At 38.3% G+C, this 17,788-nt stretch overlaps 1 protein-coding gene across 2 annotated transcripts in view; it reads right to left on the reverse strand.

Annotated features, from left to right (window-relative positions):
• Positions 1–17,788, reverse strand: part of RAB11FIP2 (RAB11 family interacting protein 2) — a 64,400-nt gene that overhangs the window by 23,139 nt on the left and 23,473 nt on the right. Inside the window, exons 4-5 of one of the 2 annotated variants that reach the window (XM_054729142.1) lie at positions 14,585–14,630; positions 8,755–8,962 (exon numbers count right to left, since the gene is read on the reverse strand). In XM_054729142.1, the coding sequence (XP_054585117.1) occupies positions 8,755–8,962; positions 14,585–14,630 (254 nt within the window). Of the gene's footprint in view, positions 1–7,020; positions 8,963–14,584; positions 14,631–17,788 lie in introns of those variants that run through there. The other variant, XM_008144352.3, reaches the window with a different exon arrangement.

Raw genomic sequence — 17,788 nt, forward strand, 5'->3', positions numbered from 1 at the left:
AGCTTCGTTTTTGGAAAGACTTACTGCTAGATTTCAGGCAACATCTTCTTTTAATTAAAATACATGGATTGTCTTCGCAAACTCTTCCTGAATATTTCATGTGTTCTGAGCTCTATTTGCTGTACATATCTTCTGAGTGTGCATATTATTCAAATATTCCTAACAGATGGTCTCAAGTGCTACATATTCCATAGCATTAAGTGAATAGCTTGGTAAACAAATGAGTCAAGGATTAAAATATTTTACAGCTTATAAATCATGAAAGATGTTCAATAACAGTACATTAATAAAAAAAAAACTTTAAATGTAAACACAAAAACATTAAATGGTGCTATTGGATCAGTCAATGGTTTAAGACAAATGAATTCTTTCCCAAAAAGAGGTGCCCAGCCTGGGTGATCTCAGAGATTACAACCTGACTTACTCTGAGGTGGACAACTGGTCTACCTGTGAGCCTGGCCTACTGGCTTCTCCACCCAACCCCAGGGCTGTTCTCTGCCCTTTCTCCTCGTTAACGCCTCCTTCATCACTAGGAAAGGAAAGGAAATTCCTAAGCCAATTTTGTTCCTCTCTAGCTACAGTTTAGAGACATTTTGCTGAAAGAGGGTGAAAGGGCATCAGTCAGGTTGAGGATTCTGAACCAGCTGTGATTTTGATGATCTGAGTTCTCTTTCTATGACAGGCTAATGTTGGACATGGAGGCTTGGCGGGATGATGAAAACAAACACAAATTTGAAAAACCCAAACCCACCAACTTGGGCCGGTGCTCCGATGTCTTTCCATTTTACACTGTTAAGGTTCTAGCGATGATTTCACTGAGGAATAAAAGCCAATGATATGCTCTCCCGTAACCGTTCTCTCTCACGCCTTATCTGGAATTACGTTACTGAACCTAGTGTGGAATGGCCTTTTCCTAATGACAGGGCGTTTCTAATATTTGTACAAGATCTGACAAGACTTTTAAATTTCTTCCTCGGTTTCCCTAGAAATGAGCACTCAACCCAGTATTGATTGTGAAAAGAAAGTAAACTTTTTATGAACTATTTGCTAAAGTGATTGTAACTAGCAAAGCTACAAGTGCCTGTTAAGTAAAACCTCTCACCAAAAGTCACAAGTTGGCTTTATTTGTTATATTAAGGCTCATTACCCAATTTCACACATATATTCCACACCCTATTCTACCACATTCCATGTGTGGCTGCACTCTCTGTTTCCTCTTCTACACTAACGTCTGTGACCTCAGGTAAAGACCTCTGGGGAGCTGAGAGAGATGCCCTCCTCAACCAAACATGGCTCACCCACGTCAGAACAAAAGGGGGACATTCTGGCAGTTTTGTATCAAGGCCCATGTATGCGTTTTCCTTCTCAATCATAATACCCAATCTTACCGTAGCGAACAAAACATATCACGCCAATGAATCAACAGTATTCATGTATCTACTCTGCATAAGGCACTGTGCATATCTTATGAACATTCTACCTTGATGAAGTTTCATCATGAAGAGTAAGTTTCTCTAAAATACAAAATATTCATGCCCTGGCTGGTGTGGCTCAGTTGGTTGAAGCACTGTCCCGCACCAAAAGGTGACAGTTCGATTCCCGGGTAGGACACATACCCAGGTTGCAGGTTCAATGCCAGGTCAGGACAGGTGCGGGAGGCAACAGATTCATGTTTTTTTCCCACATTGATTTTTCTCTCTCTCCCCTCCTCTCTCTACAAAAACATAAAAAGTAAATATAACATGCATTTAAAAACTGAAAAAGCAGGTTCAAAAATAAACTCAAGAATGGCAAGAAAAGTTACATTAAGTCAAGAAAGGATTCTGCAAACTACATTAAGCTAAGAAAAAAATGGGTGTGTGTGTCTCTATTTCAATGGTTCTCAATTACGCATCTTAAACAGATGGAGAGCTTGTGAATAGAGCTGAGTCCTACCGTCTGTCCCCACTCCCATTTCTGATTCATTAGGTGTGGAATCGGGCCTGAGAATTTGCATTCAAACAAGTTCCCAGGTAACACTGACCTTGCTGCTCCAGGGCAATACTTTGAAAACAAGCGATCTAAACCATCCACCTTTCTTGATCAAAAAGGAGGGTAGGATTTGAAATGGTTGATGTATAAAATCAAACTATGGAAACAATAACCACTACATTTTAATTGAAATGTGTACTTTGTAAACTAAAAACCACATGAGCACATATTAACTTTATATGACTGGGAATTATCATACACCACATGTCATTGGACCTGAACACAGCACAGCATTAATATTGTGCGCTAAACTGATCTTAAGGACACTGATGATTTTTTGTACAATTTTTATCAGAAGGCAAGATCATTGTAAATATTGAAAAATCATAATTACTACAAAAAAGGTTTGGAGCAGATCCTGGGATAACAGTCAAACGTGATAAATACTGAAGGGTGGCGCTCAGACTGTATTTCCCTGTACTGTTCTCCCTCCCAAATGCACTGCAGTCACACTCAGGGACAGGCATACTGGGGAACGTCTTTTTCCCCCTTAATTGTAGTAAGAACATTTACCCTAACCTCTTAACAAAATGTTTAAAAAATTTTTATTGATTTCAGAGTGGAAGGGAGAGGGAGATAGAAACTTCAATGATGAGAGAATTATTGATCAGCTACCTCCTGTACACCCACCACTTGGGGACCGAGCCCGCAACCCAGGCATGTGCCCTGATCAGGAATCCAACTGTGACCTCCTGGTTCATAGGTCTACACTCAAGCACTGAGCCACACCGGCCGGACTTACCAATGTTTAAGTGTACAAACAGCATTGCTAACTATAGGCTCAGCTGTCCAGCGGATCTCTAGGACTGACTCGTCATGCATGAGACTCAGTACCCATTGAATAGCTCTTCCTCCTCCCCTCCCACAAGAAAATCTGGAGCTGGGATTCTGCCTTACATATCTCACACATCCCATATGCCCCGGGCCAACCCAGATTTTGAATAAACACAACACCATTCATGGGAGAAGTAAACAACCATCATACCCTGACTTGTTCTTCCCACGATGATGATGATGATGAGGAGGAGGAGGAGGAGGAGGAGGAGGAAGTAAAAGAGGAGGAGAGGATGACTGGTCATCAGAAACAGTGACTCAGTAAAGAAGAGATTGCAAACTGGTGGCCTCTGATTTTTTGTTAGAAAAATAATTAGTTTGCAACATTTGGAAATCGTATTTCACAGAAATAGCTGTATTCTCAGTTTCTCTAGAAAGATCACGTTTAGCAACCCTGGCCGTGCATTCACCGCCATATGGCCTCGATGAGCCGGAGCTGCACAGCTGTTGCCCACTTTTATGGGGGAGAACAGGCTCCCCAGATTGCCACTGTCCCCAGTAATCCCTCCTCTTCCATACCTGGCCTGCCTCCTTATCCGCCGTACCTGCCTGGCTCCGTAAACATTTGAGTTTGCAATCCCTGCTCTAAGGTTGTAGCACAAACAAGATAATTTGCTGGAAACTGCCAATAACCTGTGGTCTGTCTCACACACTTTACGTCAATCACCAGTGCATAGTAGACTGTAACGTTATAACAGCGTCAATCTTCCTCTGTTCTAATTGATTAAATAAATAAATCATTTGCAAACGTTGGTCCTGGAATGAAAACAAACTGGACCATATCGGCCATTTGTCCACCACACACCATAATTGAAAAGCTCTGCTGGAGAAATCTGTTTTCATGCTGCCCAGCATAAATTCTGACTTTGGAATATGCCTAACAAATGATGAAACCACTGAAAACTTCATTATTGAATTGTAGGCTGTGAGAAGTATAAGACAGAATTGAGTACTTCTAATTCATGTAATTATAGGTATATGACTCTGTCCGTCATAAGAATGTGGAAGTATGACATTTGTGCCATCATGTGACATCATTTGGGGAGGAAATGCAGAATGGTGGGCATCCAGGCAGGCACAGGCCCATTACTCTGAAAAGTGCACAGAAACATTTCTGAGACAGGCAGTGCATTAAAACAAAACCTACGTGGAAAATGGTCACTCTAATAGAATGATAACTCTACTTCCAAATTACTCCCAATATCTCTGTCTCAGTAGACTAAGGAAAAATAAACGTGTGTGCCAGGGATAGGTAGGAAGGGAACAATCTAGAGATATACTGGGGAAGTGAAGGGATAAGTTACATGGAACCTCCACATTTGAGAGCAATCAGAGACTAGGAAGGTGTTCCAGCCTGCAGAGAAATCCCTTGTTCCAAACGCATATGATTAATGTCCAACTGCCTAATACACTGCCACACACACACACACACACACACACACACACACCCACACATCACACACACCACCACACCCTAGCCCGGGTCCTTAGGTTCCTGTTTCCCTCAGATAGACAGGTGTATATCTAGACGCTCTATCTCCAATGTTACTTTCTACCAAACTTGAGCTCTATCCCTATGAGGGGACATTGTATATACAGAGGGCATTCACACTTTTGTTGACTGTCCACTCTAAGGTACTCAGACACTCGGCTCTGAATGAATTTTCAGAACTACCTGTATAGTGAATGGGTGTGTGGGTCTTACAGAATACTTGCTGCAATGCGTCAAACAGGAGGCATCCTATTTTTAAAGGACAAGGAGGACTCGTGTATAAATGCACACACCACACTGTTTTATCTGCAATAAGAAATTAGACAACGGAATTAAGATTAAACACTTTAATCAACTATAATAAATCAATATGTATTATACAAAAAGTCTGATTCATGCATCAGATTACATAAATTATACAACTGTCACATTATGCAAGGCTTACATACTTTTGAGTTTGTACCGGTAAAAATGTATACAAGTGACTAAGAGCATTTTACTTAACAAGTGTAATACTCTTCAGTTATAAATAATGCTTGTGTCTTTCAAATACCTGCTAAATATACACATTTCTAGATCTGCAGCATTCTTTTGTACCTCAAAATACAAACCATCTGGAAGCTTCAAAGATTTATAGGCCCAACGTATCATTTGTTACAGACTTCAATTCCATGGTAAGAGGGGATTTTTTTTTTGACAGAGAAAAGAAATGAAATAAAATGCCAACTCGAGTTTAATGCTTGAAGAGCCTCTCCACTACTTACTAAATACATCAGGAAACCCTCCAGATGCAGATGAATTAGTTAAGGTGCCATCTACTGCATATTAAATACTTCCAATCGCTGCATCTGGATTATGAGTTATAAATCTGTGAAAATGGGGGCTTTCGAATGTGCGCTGACAGACCCTTGCATCTACCATCACGAACCAGCAGCACTGTGATCCTTTACCTCTTACTTCAAAGAGATCAAGTGAGCGAGCATGCTTCATACTTCACTTACACACGCACAGTGACACCTAGCATATCTACAAGACATATGAGCACACGGACATCAAAAAGTTCCAGCCTCGCTCACAGACCCGAGGCCGGGAGCTTTGCCTGAAAAGCCGGAGGAAGAGAAAAGCTCCAGTGTAACAAGTAGGAGATATATTAAAGCCAGTTCTTTTGTGTTTTTTTAGATTCTCCTTGCTAAAGAGTAAGCACCCTCATGGGGGTGGTGCGGGGGGCGGGGGGCGGAGGGCAGAGGAGTTGGTGAAGGCAGGAAAGCAAAGCTGTCACTAATGAGCTGGGTTTTACTTAGGTTTCCAGTCCTGAAACCCTTTCAATACAAGGCAACATTTTCACAGCTGGAAAATTACAACTAAAGCTTCATTTACTGCCAAAAGCAATAGATGTAGTTATGTATAATCTATGGGTAACACTACGTTCACGGGAGAATGGCAAAACTAGGCTCAAGGCAGAATAGAGCAGCCAAAAGCAATACTTAAACGTCTCTCATGAATGGGTGACACGTCGCTTATATACAATTCTAAGATATGACCCTGCTATCCAATGAATGAAACGGAGGCATAAGTGGAAGGACAGTATGTTCAATATTTTCAGAGCTGAATTTTAAAACTGGGAGGGAAACTGGTTATAAAATAAGGCTACTTTAAAAATAATAAATATTTTAATTATATAACAGAAGTATATTAACTTAAGATAGGTTTGAGATAAATATCAATTCTGTGGTTTTTTTAAAAAAAATCCTCTTATTGGTGGAAATATTTTTGATCTGCATTTTAAGCATAAATAAAATCCATTTATAAGTTTATAGTGCTGTGCATTATTTAATGAGTACATATATTTTACTTCAATTTCTAAGCTACGAACAAAACACACCGTTAGAATACTGAAGGTTACATTTTGGAAAAACAAACTAAGGTGACTTTTGGCCTTCCTTCTACAATGCTAGCAAATAAAACTCATCTGCATGCACTTCTGCCCAAACGAGGAAACACTGATATGTTTTCTGGGGAACTCATTTTCACTTTTTGTTTGTAGCGTATTATATTGACAGATTATGAAAACAAGTAACTTGTACTCTGGGTCAGAGGAAAACTTCATAAACATTCAAACAGAACATTTTTAGGCAGTGATAAATGCAGGATGAATTTTCAATAGAATTCTCGTCTCAGATTTAAAGATAAAAATGTTTCTCACGTGTGGATAAACCTAACTCCTAACAGTTTTTATACAAGCAAAGAATGTCTCCTTAAAAATGAATCTCCTCGTAAAAAGAATAGCAGTTACTTGAATCATACTTTTTATTGATCTCTATTCACATAAAACATATCCCCAATACAAAACTAGTATCTTGGTTCATTCTGTAAGGAGCAAATTTGGCCAAAGCTTATTAAAATATCTGTAAGTAATCTGTCATAATACTAAAAACACAAGGATTTTGTATTTTTAAGAAGTGTAAGAGCCTCAATTATACTAACAACACAAAATCAAATGCTAAGAATTTTGTAAATATTTAATAAATGTTAATTAAAATGGCACCATGTTAAAAATAATTATTAAGACTTCAAATGGAAAAATAAAATTCTACACCAGATTTGGAGGTTTAGCAAAGATATATATATGAAGGAGAATGTTAGTAGAGCTATTTTCCTTCCTCCCTCCGTTTCTTCATTTTAAAAATTATTGAATTTTTGTATTTGGGGAAAATTTTCACAATTTCAAAATGTATGCTCTCATAGAAAAACTAAAGAAACTCAGGAAATACAAATAACAGGGATTTTAGCTTATGAACTAAATATAAACTTGGCCAAGTATTATCTGATTCAGAATATTAAAATAAGCGAAACTATTATATCTGTTTTGTATTTAACTTTCAAGTAAGTCTTAGTAGAGATGCATATTAGACAAAAATGCACTTCATTAAAAGACTGAGAAATGTATGTCTCCATATATGGTGTGTTTTTTCATTTTAAATTCAGAAGAAACAGATTCAGTGTTTCATAGTAAGTATTTTAGATTGTAAGGTAAAAAATAAGCAGTCATTAATATTTTTATAACCATTGTTTTTCACTTTACATTTCAGACTAATTTTGTACAACCAATGAAAGCTGGCTCATGGAAGTATTCAACATTTTGGGGAAGCAGACATAAAAAAGTGGACATATAATTTGGTGATAAATCAATTCTTAAAGGGTAGATGCAGATTAATGTGTAACGTCATGCTAATAAAGATCTGTTCTAAAAACTCACTCTTTAGTAATGTTATTTTGGTTCAAGACCCAAATGCAACCATCTGTTCCATTATTTATGGAACTTGAAACCAAGCCTAATTCTTTATTCCGAGAATCTGCCCACTGTTTTGGGTTATCAGGCATCAGATGATCACCTACTTTTACCCTCCAAGTTATCTTCAGCTTTAACTTCTTACTATTTTCTTTGCTAGTGTTTTATAGGCATTCAGAATGGTAACAAAACAAATTACATTAGCTAATCTCCTGCTTGTAGCTTAGACAAAACTCAGATGTTATGCTGAAAAACGAATTCGAGAAATCCATGCTGTTGTGAAGTTAATGGACTTTCCTAAAAGACGCCATTCTTTAGCAAGGCCTTTGGAGCATTACTTTTGGGTAAAGAGCAAAAATCTGACGCTGGAGTAACATAGTAGCAGCTCATTTTGAAACCAAGGTTCAGACTCTAGAGTGACTGGAAGCAGCTCCCCCACACACGCACGTAATACTGCAGTAGCAATGATGCTCGCTGAGCGCACATACATTTCCCAATTAAGAAACTGGTATCCTCATTTTAGAGGAAACCGACTGATTTTAAATGTCCTAAAAACACATGAATATGTGAGGTATATGCACGTATTTTATATGCAAAGATACATGAACTTACACTCATGTACATACGTATGTATATAAAATATGAACTGTTTTTGAAGTAGTGTTTATAATGAGCAGTATTCCTGCAGCTAAATCGTCTACAAATTGAATGCTCAAGAACCATCCACAGTATCAATTCCCACAATGTCAAGTCATGAGAAATCTTCCTGAGGAGCGAGCCATGAACTTCTGAAGACATCCCTGGGCCTCGGGCAGGGGAGTGGGCTGGCCAGCACCCCAGTGAATCCCCAGGAGCTGCTTACTTATCTGGAATCTGGCCCTTTCCCTTTCAAAGTTTTAATTATTGAACTCACTTCAAAGGTCACTCTTGACAGTCCCCGCTCATATTTACAAGTGAAACACCTTTTCCCAACGGACGAGCATGGACTGAAACCTGAAAGTGCAGGCTCTTCCGTAACCAGTCTTTCCTTTCTCTTTCCTTTTCTCCCTCTTTCTTCTCCCCATTATCAAGGCAGCACCAATGGCTCGTTAGCCGTTGGAGAACTTGCCAGCCTTCCTGGACGGCTCGTAGGGCACTCGGAGGATGCTGGGCGTCTCCTCCATGACCCGCACGAGGAGGTTGTCGATGTAGTCCTCCAGCTCCCGGATGTGCGTGTCCTTCCTCCGCAGGAGCTCTTTGTGCCTCACCAGCTCCTGCAGGACCTCCTCGTAGGTCAGGCTGCGGTACCCTGCGGCGGCATCAAAAGGGTTGCTGTCCTAGAACAGGAGAGAGCCGGCACTTTAGTTCTCAGGAAGAAAATCCGAATTATTTTGAACTTCAGCTTTTGGTTTTCCTGTCCTTGGCTAGAACCAACGTGACAGTTCACAGAACGGCTAGTCAGTTCTGAGGCCAGCACTGCGTCAGAGGCATCAAAGCCCTTATTCTAATTCTAAATTCTTCTACAATCATTTTTTTTTTTACAGTGTGGACAATGTCCTAATAAAAGAGACAGACATACAACTTTAAGATAAAATGTTCTATAATAAATATAGCTGAAATAGGTAAAAATTGAAGATCCCTAAGAATTAACTTGGACGAACTATAAGAAGCTGTTGAAAACTATACATTTGGACGTTAGTTTAATTCTCATCAAGCTGCTCCCGCTGAACTGTAGTTTAATGCTATGCCTTTGACTTTATTGAAGATGGGGACAAGCAACAGCAAGATCCAATCTGCTTCTTGCTATGAAATGTTGAAGGCATTCGGAATTAAATCTTGTAAGATGCTCCGATGGGAGTAACTTCTGATTTAATTTAGAGGCAAACAGCTTTTCCTCCCCTGAGTAACTAGTTCATTTCTATCTCATAGTAGCAATACCTATATACCTTATTTCCCTTTTTGCCCTTGTTATCAGGAAACTCGAGAGTTCAACTATGATCACATTAATATTTAGTATCAGTATATCTGCATTCTCTTCCATTTCACTATTGATTTACTTTGTGAAAGTTATTCCATTAATGAAAATTTTTACATTAATGTATAAATATAAAAAAGAAAGCAAAAGGCATTGACCTAATTTTCATTAAAAAGCATTCTAATATTAAAAGAAAAATATTTCTCAGGAATTTAATAAAATATGTTGTCATCTGTTTATAGTGGATAGTAATAGATTTTTCATTATGTAAAATATAATTCCCAAACATAAATTAGTGTTTTTATGTCTTTTTATACATAGTTCTATCACTAGACTCAACAAATTAAAATGGTTTTCATCACTTTCATTCAAAACATTTCCATTTGGCTTTAAGGGAAATAAAACACGGGGGAAGCTGGTCTTGCTCTCTCAGACTACAGTATATAGTCCATGCAGTGGGAGACAGAGAATGGGGACCAATGAATGCAGAAAGGTTCTTTTCCCATTTTTAACAGACATTAGATTTGTCTTTACTCATTTTCAGGATCTACTTCAATTTGCTATGAGTCTAGAAGTTCTCACGAGTAAAGCCAAAGTGTGACTTTCTATCCCCTCTTCCCGCAGGCACCAAGACTGCCAACCCAAAAACCGAGCTTGAGTACAGGCATCAATTCGATGGGGATGTTATCCAACCACGCTTCCTCCTCCGGGGTAACAAGACAAGTCCAGGAAGGAGAGACTCTTCCGGCCCCACAGGCTCTCAGGCTCTGTGGAGGAGATCTAGCTTCACCAGGGGGAAATGCAAAACGTGCATCTCAAGCAGTGGCTCCATTTGTTCCAAGGAAGAAGCAAGGCTGGAGGCATGGTGGCCAAACAGGTCATCAGTACAGAAGGGCCGGCAAGTAAGGTTCAGGATGGGGAGCTGAGAGAGGCTGAAATGGCAGGTTCCAAACAGACCATCGAGGATGATCAATGCTGTCATTAAGGACTTGTAGGTTTATTGCTGCGGGAGATAGGACGCCTTGGAAGGTTTCCGTAGGCAAGAAAAATATGATTAAAGTCATGTTCTAGGACAATGAAAATGGCAGCAGTGGGGAAAATCGATTGGAGGGGCTGAGATTAGTTATAAAGCTATTGAAATATCACAGACAAGATACCGATGAGGGCCTCCACCAGATCAACAGAATGAATAGGGAGACTGCTAAGGGGAAGTGAGTTTAAGTTCCGTAAGATATATTTAAAACACCTTGTTTTGTTTTAACATTAGAAACTGGGAAGATACAACTTCATGCGTTATATTACCTTTGTCTCTAAAAACATTTCATAATGCTACTCTGCAACAGTTAAAGGACAATTCTGTTAATCTACTTTTATTCTCTGCTCTCTCAGATCAATTAATCTTTTTTAAGATTAAGTCTCATTGCACACACCTCTCATGTATTGAATAGTTTATTTAATTGGTCATGAATAGAGATATAAAACATTATTATAATTTCCTAGCCACATTCTTATTAAACAATTATTATATTAAGCAGGTTTCCATAGAAAAGATAAGATACACTGGAGAGGTAAGTATGTATTTTTTAATTTATTAAAAATAAGCTAAAATTCCTCACTTTAACCTGAATAATTCTGCACAAATGAGACAGAGACCAACCTAGCTCTCACTTTCCTTACTGACAAATGAGATGTTCTCCAAGGTCCCTTTTAACCCTAAAATGTCCTGGTTTACACAGTGATATTTCTGAACTGCATTTTTAAAAGGTAATACCCCCCCCCCCCCCAACTAATGTGATTTCATCTTTCTAATAAAATACTTACTGAAAAATAGGGATTCTGGTGAGAACTGCAGGGATTCATGAAATTAAACTAAATGGGATTCGTTACTGATTGGTTGACTCTTACGTTTTTTTAATTTAACTTAAGAATCACATGTTTGAGTCTCTAATTTTAATCAAATTATACTGACTTCTACAAACTAATTAATTGATGAACATAGTTATAAAATCACTTATACTGTTATATTTAGCACTATACCAGTAATACCAGATAATGTAGCTAAAATTTTTTTTTTAATATTTCTCTAAAGACAATGAGGATGAAAAATGTCAAAATATTCTTATTTTGACAGAGTCTAAATTTTATTCCATGACATAAATCTATCTAACAATTTAGTCTCAAAATAATTAGTTATTATCCTGGAACAGTGTTACACTATACAGTCATAATCTAAAATATACAGATCCGTTACTCATTTTGTTCCCCTACAGCCTTCTAATACTTGTGTATAGGCAGATTTCCTGGAAATACACTTCTGACCTTTTCAATAAATTTTCCATTTGTCCTTTTATGTGAAAATTTTACCCCAAATTTCTACATCAAGTTTTTAGGCAGAAAAACATCTTAGAAACACACGTACTATAAACTATATTCTGAAAAAGAATATAAAATAATTAAAAAGTTTTATGCTTAGTTCCAGATTTTATCCCATATTTAAAAAGCATGTAAATACACTTTCATTTTAGGCATAAGATTCTTGAATTGATACACTCAATAAATATATATCCTTGTTTGTTGATATAATTCCAAGTAAAATAATAACAATTCATATCAATTCATATGTACAACAGAAAATTAAGCAAAAAATTATTTTGCTTAAAGTGGAAAACTCTCAGGAAAATATAAATTATTGGTATAGACTCAAGTAACCTACATGGGACTCCTAAGTACTCAACATTATTTCCTCCAGCAATCCATACAGACAGCACATATGTTTTTAAGATGTCTTCTTATATTGAAATGTAAATTTTTCTTCCTTCTTCCCCTTTGACAACCAATTCTTTTCCATTCACACCCAACCACTGTTAAAAATTTCCATATGCAGATATAAGGAATTAGGGGTTGGGTGAGAGAATAGAATTATCACATGAAGTTTCCTAATCGAAATCTTAAATAACATAGTTGTGCAAAAGACTTTGAGAATCACCAGTGATCTATTTTTGCTTTACACAGTCTAGCCTTTTAAACTAGGAAATGTATATATTTTTTGCAATATTTAAATTTGAACAAAAGCAAATTAGCAGGACTCAAAATAACTGAAGATTTAAAGAAAGGTTGTCCTGGTAACCAAATATTGGTGGGGCACTAACTGACATCCAAGGCAACTGGAGGAGAGAGAGAGAGATAAGAGGAAGGCTTGGCATTCTCTGATCATCTCATTATTGTTCTAATGAGGAACTTTGCTCTGGGAATATCATCTCAGCTACTTTCACATCTTTTGTCCTACTCCCTTCATCTCCCTTTCAGTTCTTAATTAGGACTTAAAGAGCTCACACTGCCCTTTCAACTGGCTACTGCTCCTGTTTAAACACTGTGCTTTCACAGACAGGTGTTGGCACTAGCATATAAGACATACAAACTTAATTACAAAATACTATGTCCAGAAGGGGGAAAAATAACTTGGTGGATGGCTATTATCGGAGAACTTAATGTAAATTACTTCAAACATCTTCTAATCTTCAACATAAAAATTGTTCAAATACTTTTCATCAAAAAACGATCAGTCTGAGGATGGGTTCCTTCTCTAATTGTATCTTGCAGTAAATTAACAACACCTAAGTAATCCTTTAACTGTCCTTTAGAATAGTTAGTATTCCAGAGAAAAATAATCACACATCAAGGATTCTTTTATCACTTTTAAATCCTTTAACTAAAACAATTTTCACATTTTATTTCTTTAAAGAATTCTAAGGATGCTTTTACAGCAATAAATTACAAGATTTGGAAAAATACATTTACAAGCACATAGAAATTGTAATTAAGGTTACTTAATAAACAATAGCTACACATGAAATCGATTTTTTGATGTTTGCATTTTGTTTGAGATTAAGTACCTTGCCTGATAGAATTCATTTTACTATTTGATCAAAGGCTCACTTCAAATATTCTGACATTTCTCGCCAGACTGCATCTTATAAAGACTGGAGTATTTATGAAGCATAAAAACTTACAAATCATTTACATAAAACAGCAAGAACACAGCACAAAGCTTCTATAATGTTTTCTATAATTTTAAAGAAATAACTACATTTAGAATGGTTTATACACTACCATAGCTTCTTCTGGGCATAGATCATCATAGAAAATTGTGATATGTTATTGCTTTAAAAAATTCTTATTATACATCTGGATCACACACATTAAGGGCAGATGGTTCAAAGAGCAATCACCAGCGTCTTGGAGTAAAGACTCCACTTCTGTTATTCAACGAGAACTTAGTTTTCTACCAAGCACACGTGCCCACATTTTGGTAAAGTAACCTCTTCCCTAGGTTTAATATATTTAGATTTGACTGAAGATGCAATGGAACTCTGAACAGAGAGCCAAAACTGGATTTCAAATAACCACAGCATGAAGTTAAGACACCTGAATAATCTTTGCCGGGTATGTGAGCTGACTCAGCTGGTGGCTACACCACGCCCGCTAATATGGATGGTTTTGTTCTGTCTGGGAAGGTTAGTGTCCTAAAGGTTCTTGCAAATGCACTCCTGGCTAACTGCATTTCCCGCCAGGATGCAAGATTGTTGAACGTTAATAAGCGGTATTATTCTTTCTTCAATATTTGTCCCAACAACAAATCGTTTTCTCCACATGCTCGTATTTCCTAACAATAATGTTGACCTTGCCATACAGCTTTCATATTAATTTTAAAACAGTCTGCAAACAAAATATGTATATTCTAAGCAGGCTTCAATTATAATTATGTTTACCTGAAGTTCCATTAATTGTATAAAAGTCACACCCTATCACATATTAAAAATAAAGATTGGGTTTTGCTTTTCTTCTTTCTCCCCAAACATCACGCTAAGCTATAAGCCGTAGGTAACAGGGATTCGAGGGGACGGGAGCCTTTCTAGAAATGTGTGCCCGACAGAGGCTGGCTGGTGGCTTGCTTTGTGCCTCTCTAACCCCCTCTGCAACTTACCGGGATTTTCCTGAGGTCTTCACTGCTTGTCGGATTCACATGGAAACTGAGCAATAAAAGACACAACATAAATGTTAAGAATGTATCATAGTCCACGTGGGAGGAAACATAAAAACAGGACATTTTTAACCAACATTTCAGTAACAATTTCTAAAGTCCTAAATCACTCGGATGAGTGAAATTTAATCCAGGATGTAGAAGAAAACCAATATTTACTCAACATCCGAAAGGAGCTACAATTTTAAGCTTTGAAGGAAAACCCTTCAGTTATTATCAGAACTGAAAAAACTTCACCTCCAAATATGCAGTTTCTAAACATCTTTAAACATGAGCGTTTTACCCAGTGAGCTATTTTATAAAACTAAATTTCATAACGTTATTATTCATTTTACATACACACTCACCTTAGTCCTCCTGATATAGAATGATGGAGAATTAAATAAATTTAGGATGGAAAGATTGTAGCATAGAATAGACAAAGCAAACTTGGCATACAAAAAATTCTACAGCTATTAAAGCAATTATCTTTTAAATTTTTAAACATCAGGCTATCACTAGAACACATTCCGAGTGCTAGGAACCATTTCTATCAGGAATGTGATGTCTAAGGAGCTGATCTTCAAAATTCAAATACCCAAACGGACCCCCCCAGAAAAGAAAAGATTTCTTCTGTACAGAGGGTAAGAAAATAGCCGGCTGAGTGCTATCATCACTTTCTTCTCTGAAACATGTCCATTAGAAAGGGCACTGCAACCAAAAAGAAGCGAAACTTCAAAGCCATCTGATGAGTCAATATTTCATCATTGCTATTCAAGTTTAATTTTTACCCGGCACTTAAGAGTATTAGCCTTGCTAACCACTACAAAGCATGACTGTCCTAGGAACCTTTTTATACCTCCCCCAAAAGACTTAACAGTAAAATATATTTTTCACGTTATCTGTGCTTTATCAGCCAAATTATTGGAATCCTTTGAAGAAATTCACTTTCAAAACTTTGGACTGTGTGCACGCAGTCTGGACACTAGATTATAACATCCGGGAAAGAATCTATTATTACAGGTACACATCCCCAGCTGTGAAGCTGCAGCGCAGACAGCCACCTCAAAGGAACTCCTCAGAGAGCCAAGGTTTCACTGGTATGACTAAGATCTGTAGTGCTCGCGTCCAGAACTGGTGGCTGGCCTTCTCCAGCTAGGACTCCTATGGGTAAATGGAGCATTTCAGGAGAGCTGGGTGATTTGGTAGGAAAGACTGGAATATGTTTTAAATACCTACAAGGCACCATTTACAGGCAGAGGCGGCTGACTCACTTCCGGTATCTCATCATTTTTACTGTGTTCTATATGGTCCCGGACTACACCACTGTACCGGCAAAGTCTCACGAGCCTGACAAAAAGAGTGGCTTAAGAGAAAACAACAACAAAATCCAAAAAGCCATTATCCTGGAGAACTCCTCCGCCTAGGGTGCCATGGTAGCAGCTGCTAACACATGGGGTTCCCATCCTCTCGGATTCTCAACCCAACGTGGTCAACATCAGGGTTCAGTGGGACGAACCTCTCCTTTCGCCATTCTCTCACAGCGAGCTGTCTTCCAACAGCCTCTCTCCCCATCGGACTGTGACCATCTCCAGGACAAAATGCCCGACATCCAGGTTTCACAGTACAGCACAGTGGGTACAAGCAGAGAAGCGGTGGAGGGCCCTGGGACCAGGAGGTGTGAATTCAAATCCTGCTTCTGCCCTGTAATTGCTGTGTGACCTTGAGCAAGTTTCTTCACTCTGATTGTCTGGGTTCCTCCCTCTGTAAAATGGGGATCTACCATACAAGACCACTGTGAAGACTGACTTAGTTAACATGTCACACACTTAGCACAGTGACTGGCAGACAGGACATGTTCAACATATTATTTTATTTAATAAATATTTACATAGCACTCGAACTGTGTCAGCTACTGTTCTAAGCACTTTCCCAAAATTAACTCATTTAATCTTCACAACCCTTAAGGTAGGTTGTACAATCAGAGAAATTGAAGGATAGTTTCAAGTTCTCACCAGTTTGTTTGTTTTTTTACTCAATATTTTTTCTACAAAATAAATCAAGAGTGGATGTTATAGGAGAGATACTAATGATTCCTTAAAAACATATTTCAGTCTAATTTCAAAATTTAAAATTAGTTTACTTTAAAAAATTATTTAAGTGTGGAAATACCACAGAGTACATTCAGAAAATAGACATACTGATGTTATATTTATTGTGATATAATGATCTTCATTTTTAAAATGAGGACACGAGAGCCACAAGAGGTGTGGTGACTTGCGTGTGGTCACAGTTAGCAACGGTGGCGTGTCTGGCTCTGGGACCTGTCCTCCTACCTGTGGCACAGCCACAGCTCTGGCCCTGCCCACAGTGAGCACGTGTTACACGGGGAAGCCCTGAACGTACCGGCCACGTGGGTTGACCAGAAAGTGCACCTCACATCATTCTGGGCAAGTGCATGGTCCATCTAGCTGCACTTGAGGGAGGTTGGGGACAGCACCCTTGCAAAGTGGCATTTTCAGACCACATAGTGGGAAGAAGTGCCCTATTGCAGCAATTGGTCGAGGAAGGCCTGAATTAATGGAGAAGTAGGATTTTCAATGACATAAAGGCTCGGTTTGGCAGGCCAGAGAGGGGGGACTCTCAAAACAGAGGGCACAGCCTGGGGCGGCTAGAAAGTGGTGTTAACGTTGAACATCAAAGAGACTGGAACACAAGGCAGCAGGGGGAGGAGCCCTTGAAGGGTTTGACACAAAGATGAGGCTCTTAGACCTGATCCATCGGGCAACAGACAATGTTTTGTACTTTCAGTCTTCTTTCGTAAATGTTATTTAAACATTTCATGGACAGTAGCATCATCCATCCCATTACACCCTTGAAGAATAAACAATATTGAGACTGTATAAACTGCATTATGCCTCAGGAAGAAATCAGTGAACTAAGGAACAGAAATACTGGTGTTAGATTTATTGGGATAAGGGTTTTTAAGAAACAGACATGTAGGACAAAGATTTTATCAAAATCATACAACTAGCAATACGTAATGTCCGATGGCTGTGGCCTCTGGAACTAAAGTGAAACTCAGTGACAGCCTGAAGCACGTCTGAGAATTATTAGACCCAACTGAACAGGTCGCAGCGGGAAGGGAAAAGCGTGCCGGGTGCAGCG

The sequence above is a fragment of the Eptesicus fuscus genome, chromosome 17, assembly GCF_027574615.1.
Source record: "Eptesicus fuscus isolate TK198812 chromosome 17, DD_ASM_mEF_20220401, whole genome shotgun sequence".
In the NCBI taxonomy this organism is placed as follows: domain Eukaryota; kingdom Metazoa; phylum Chordata; class Mammalia; order Chiroptera; family Vespertilionidae; genus Eptesicus; species Eptesicus fuscus.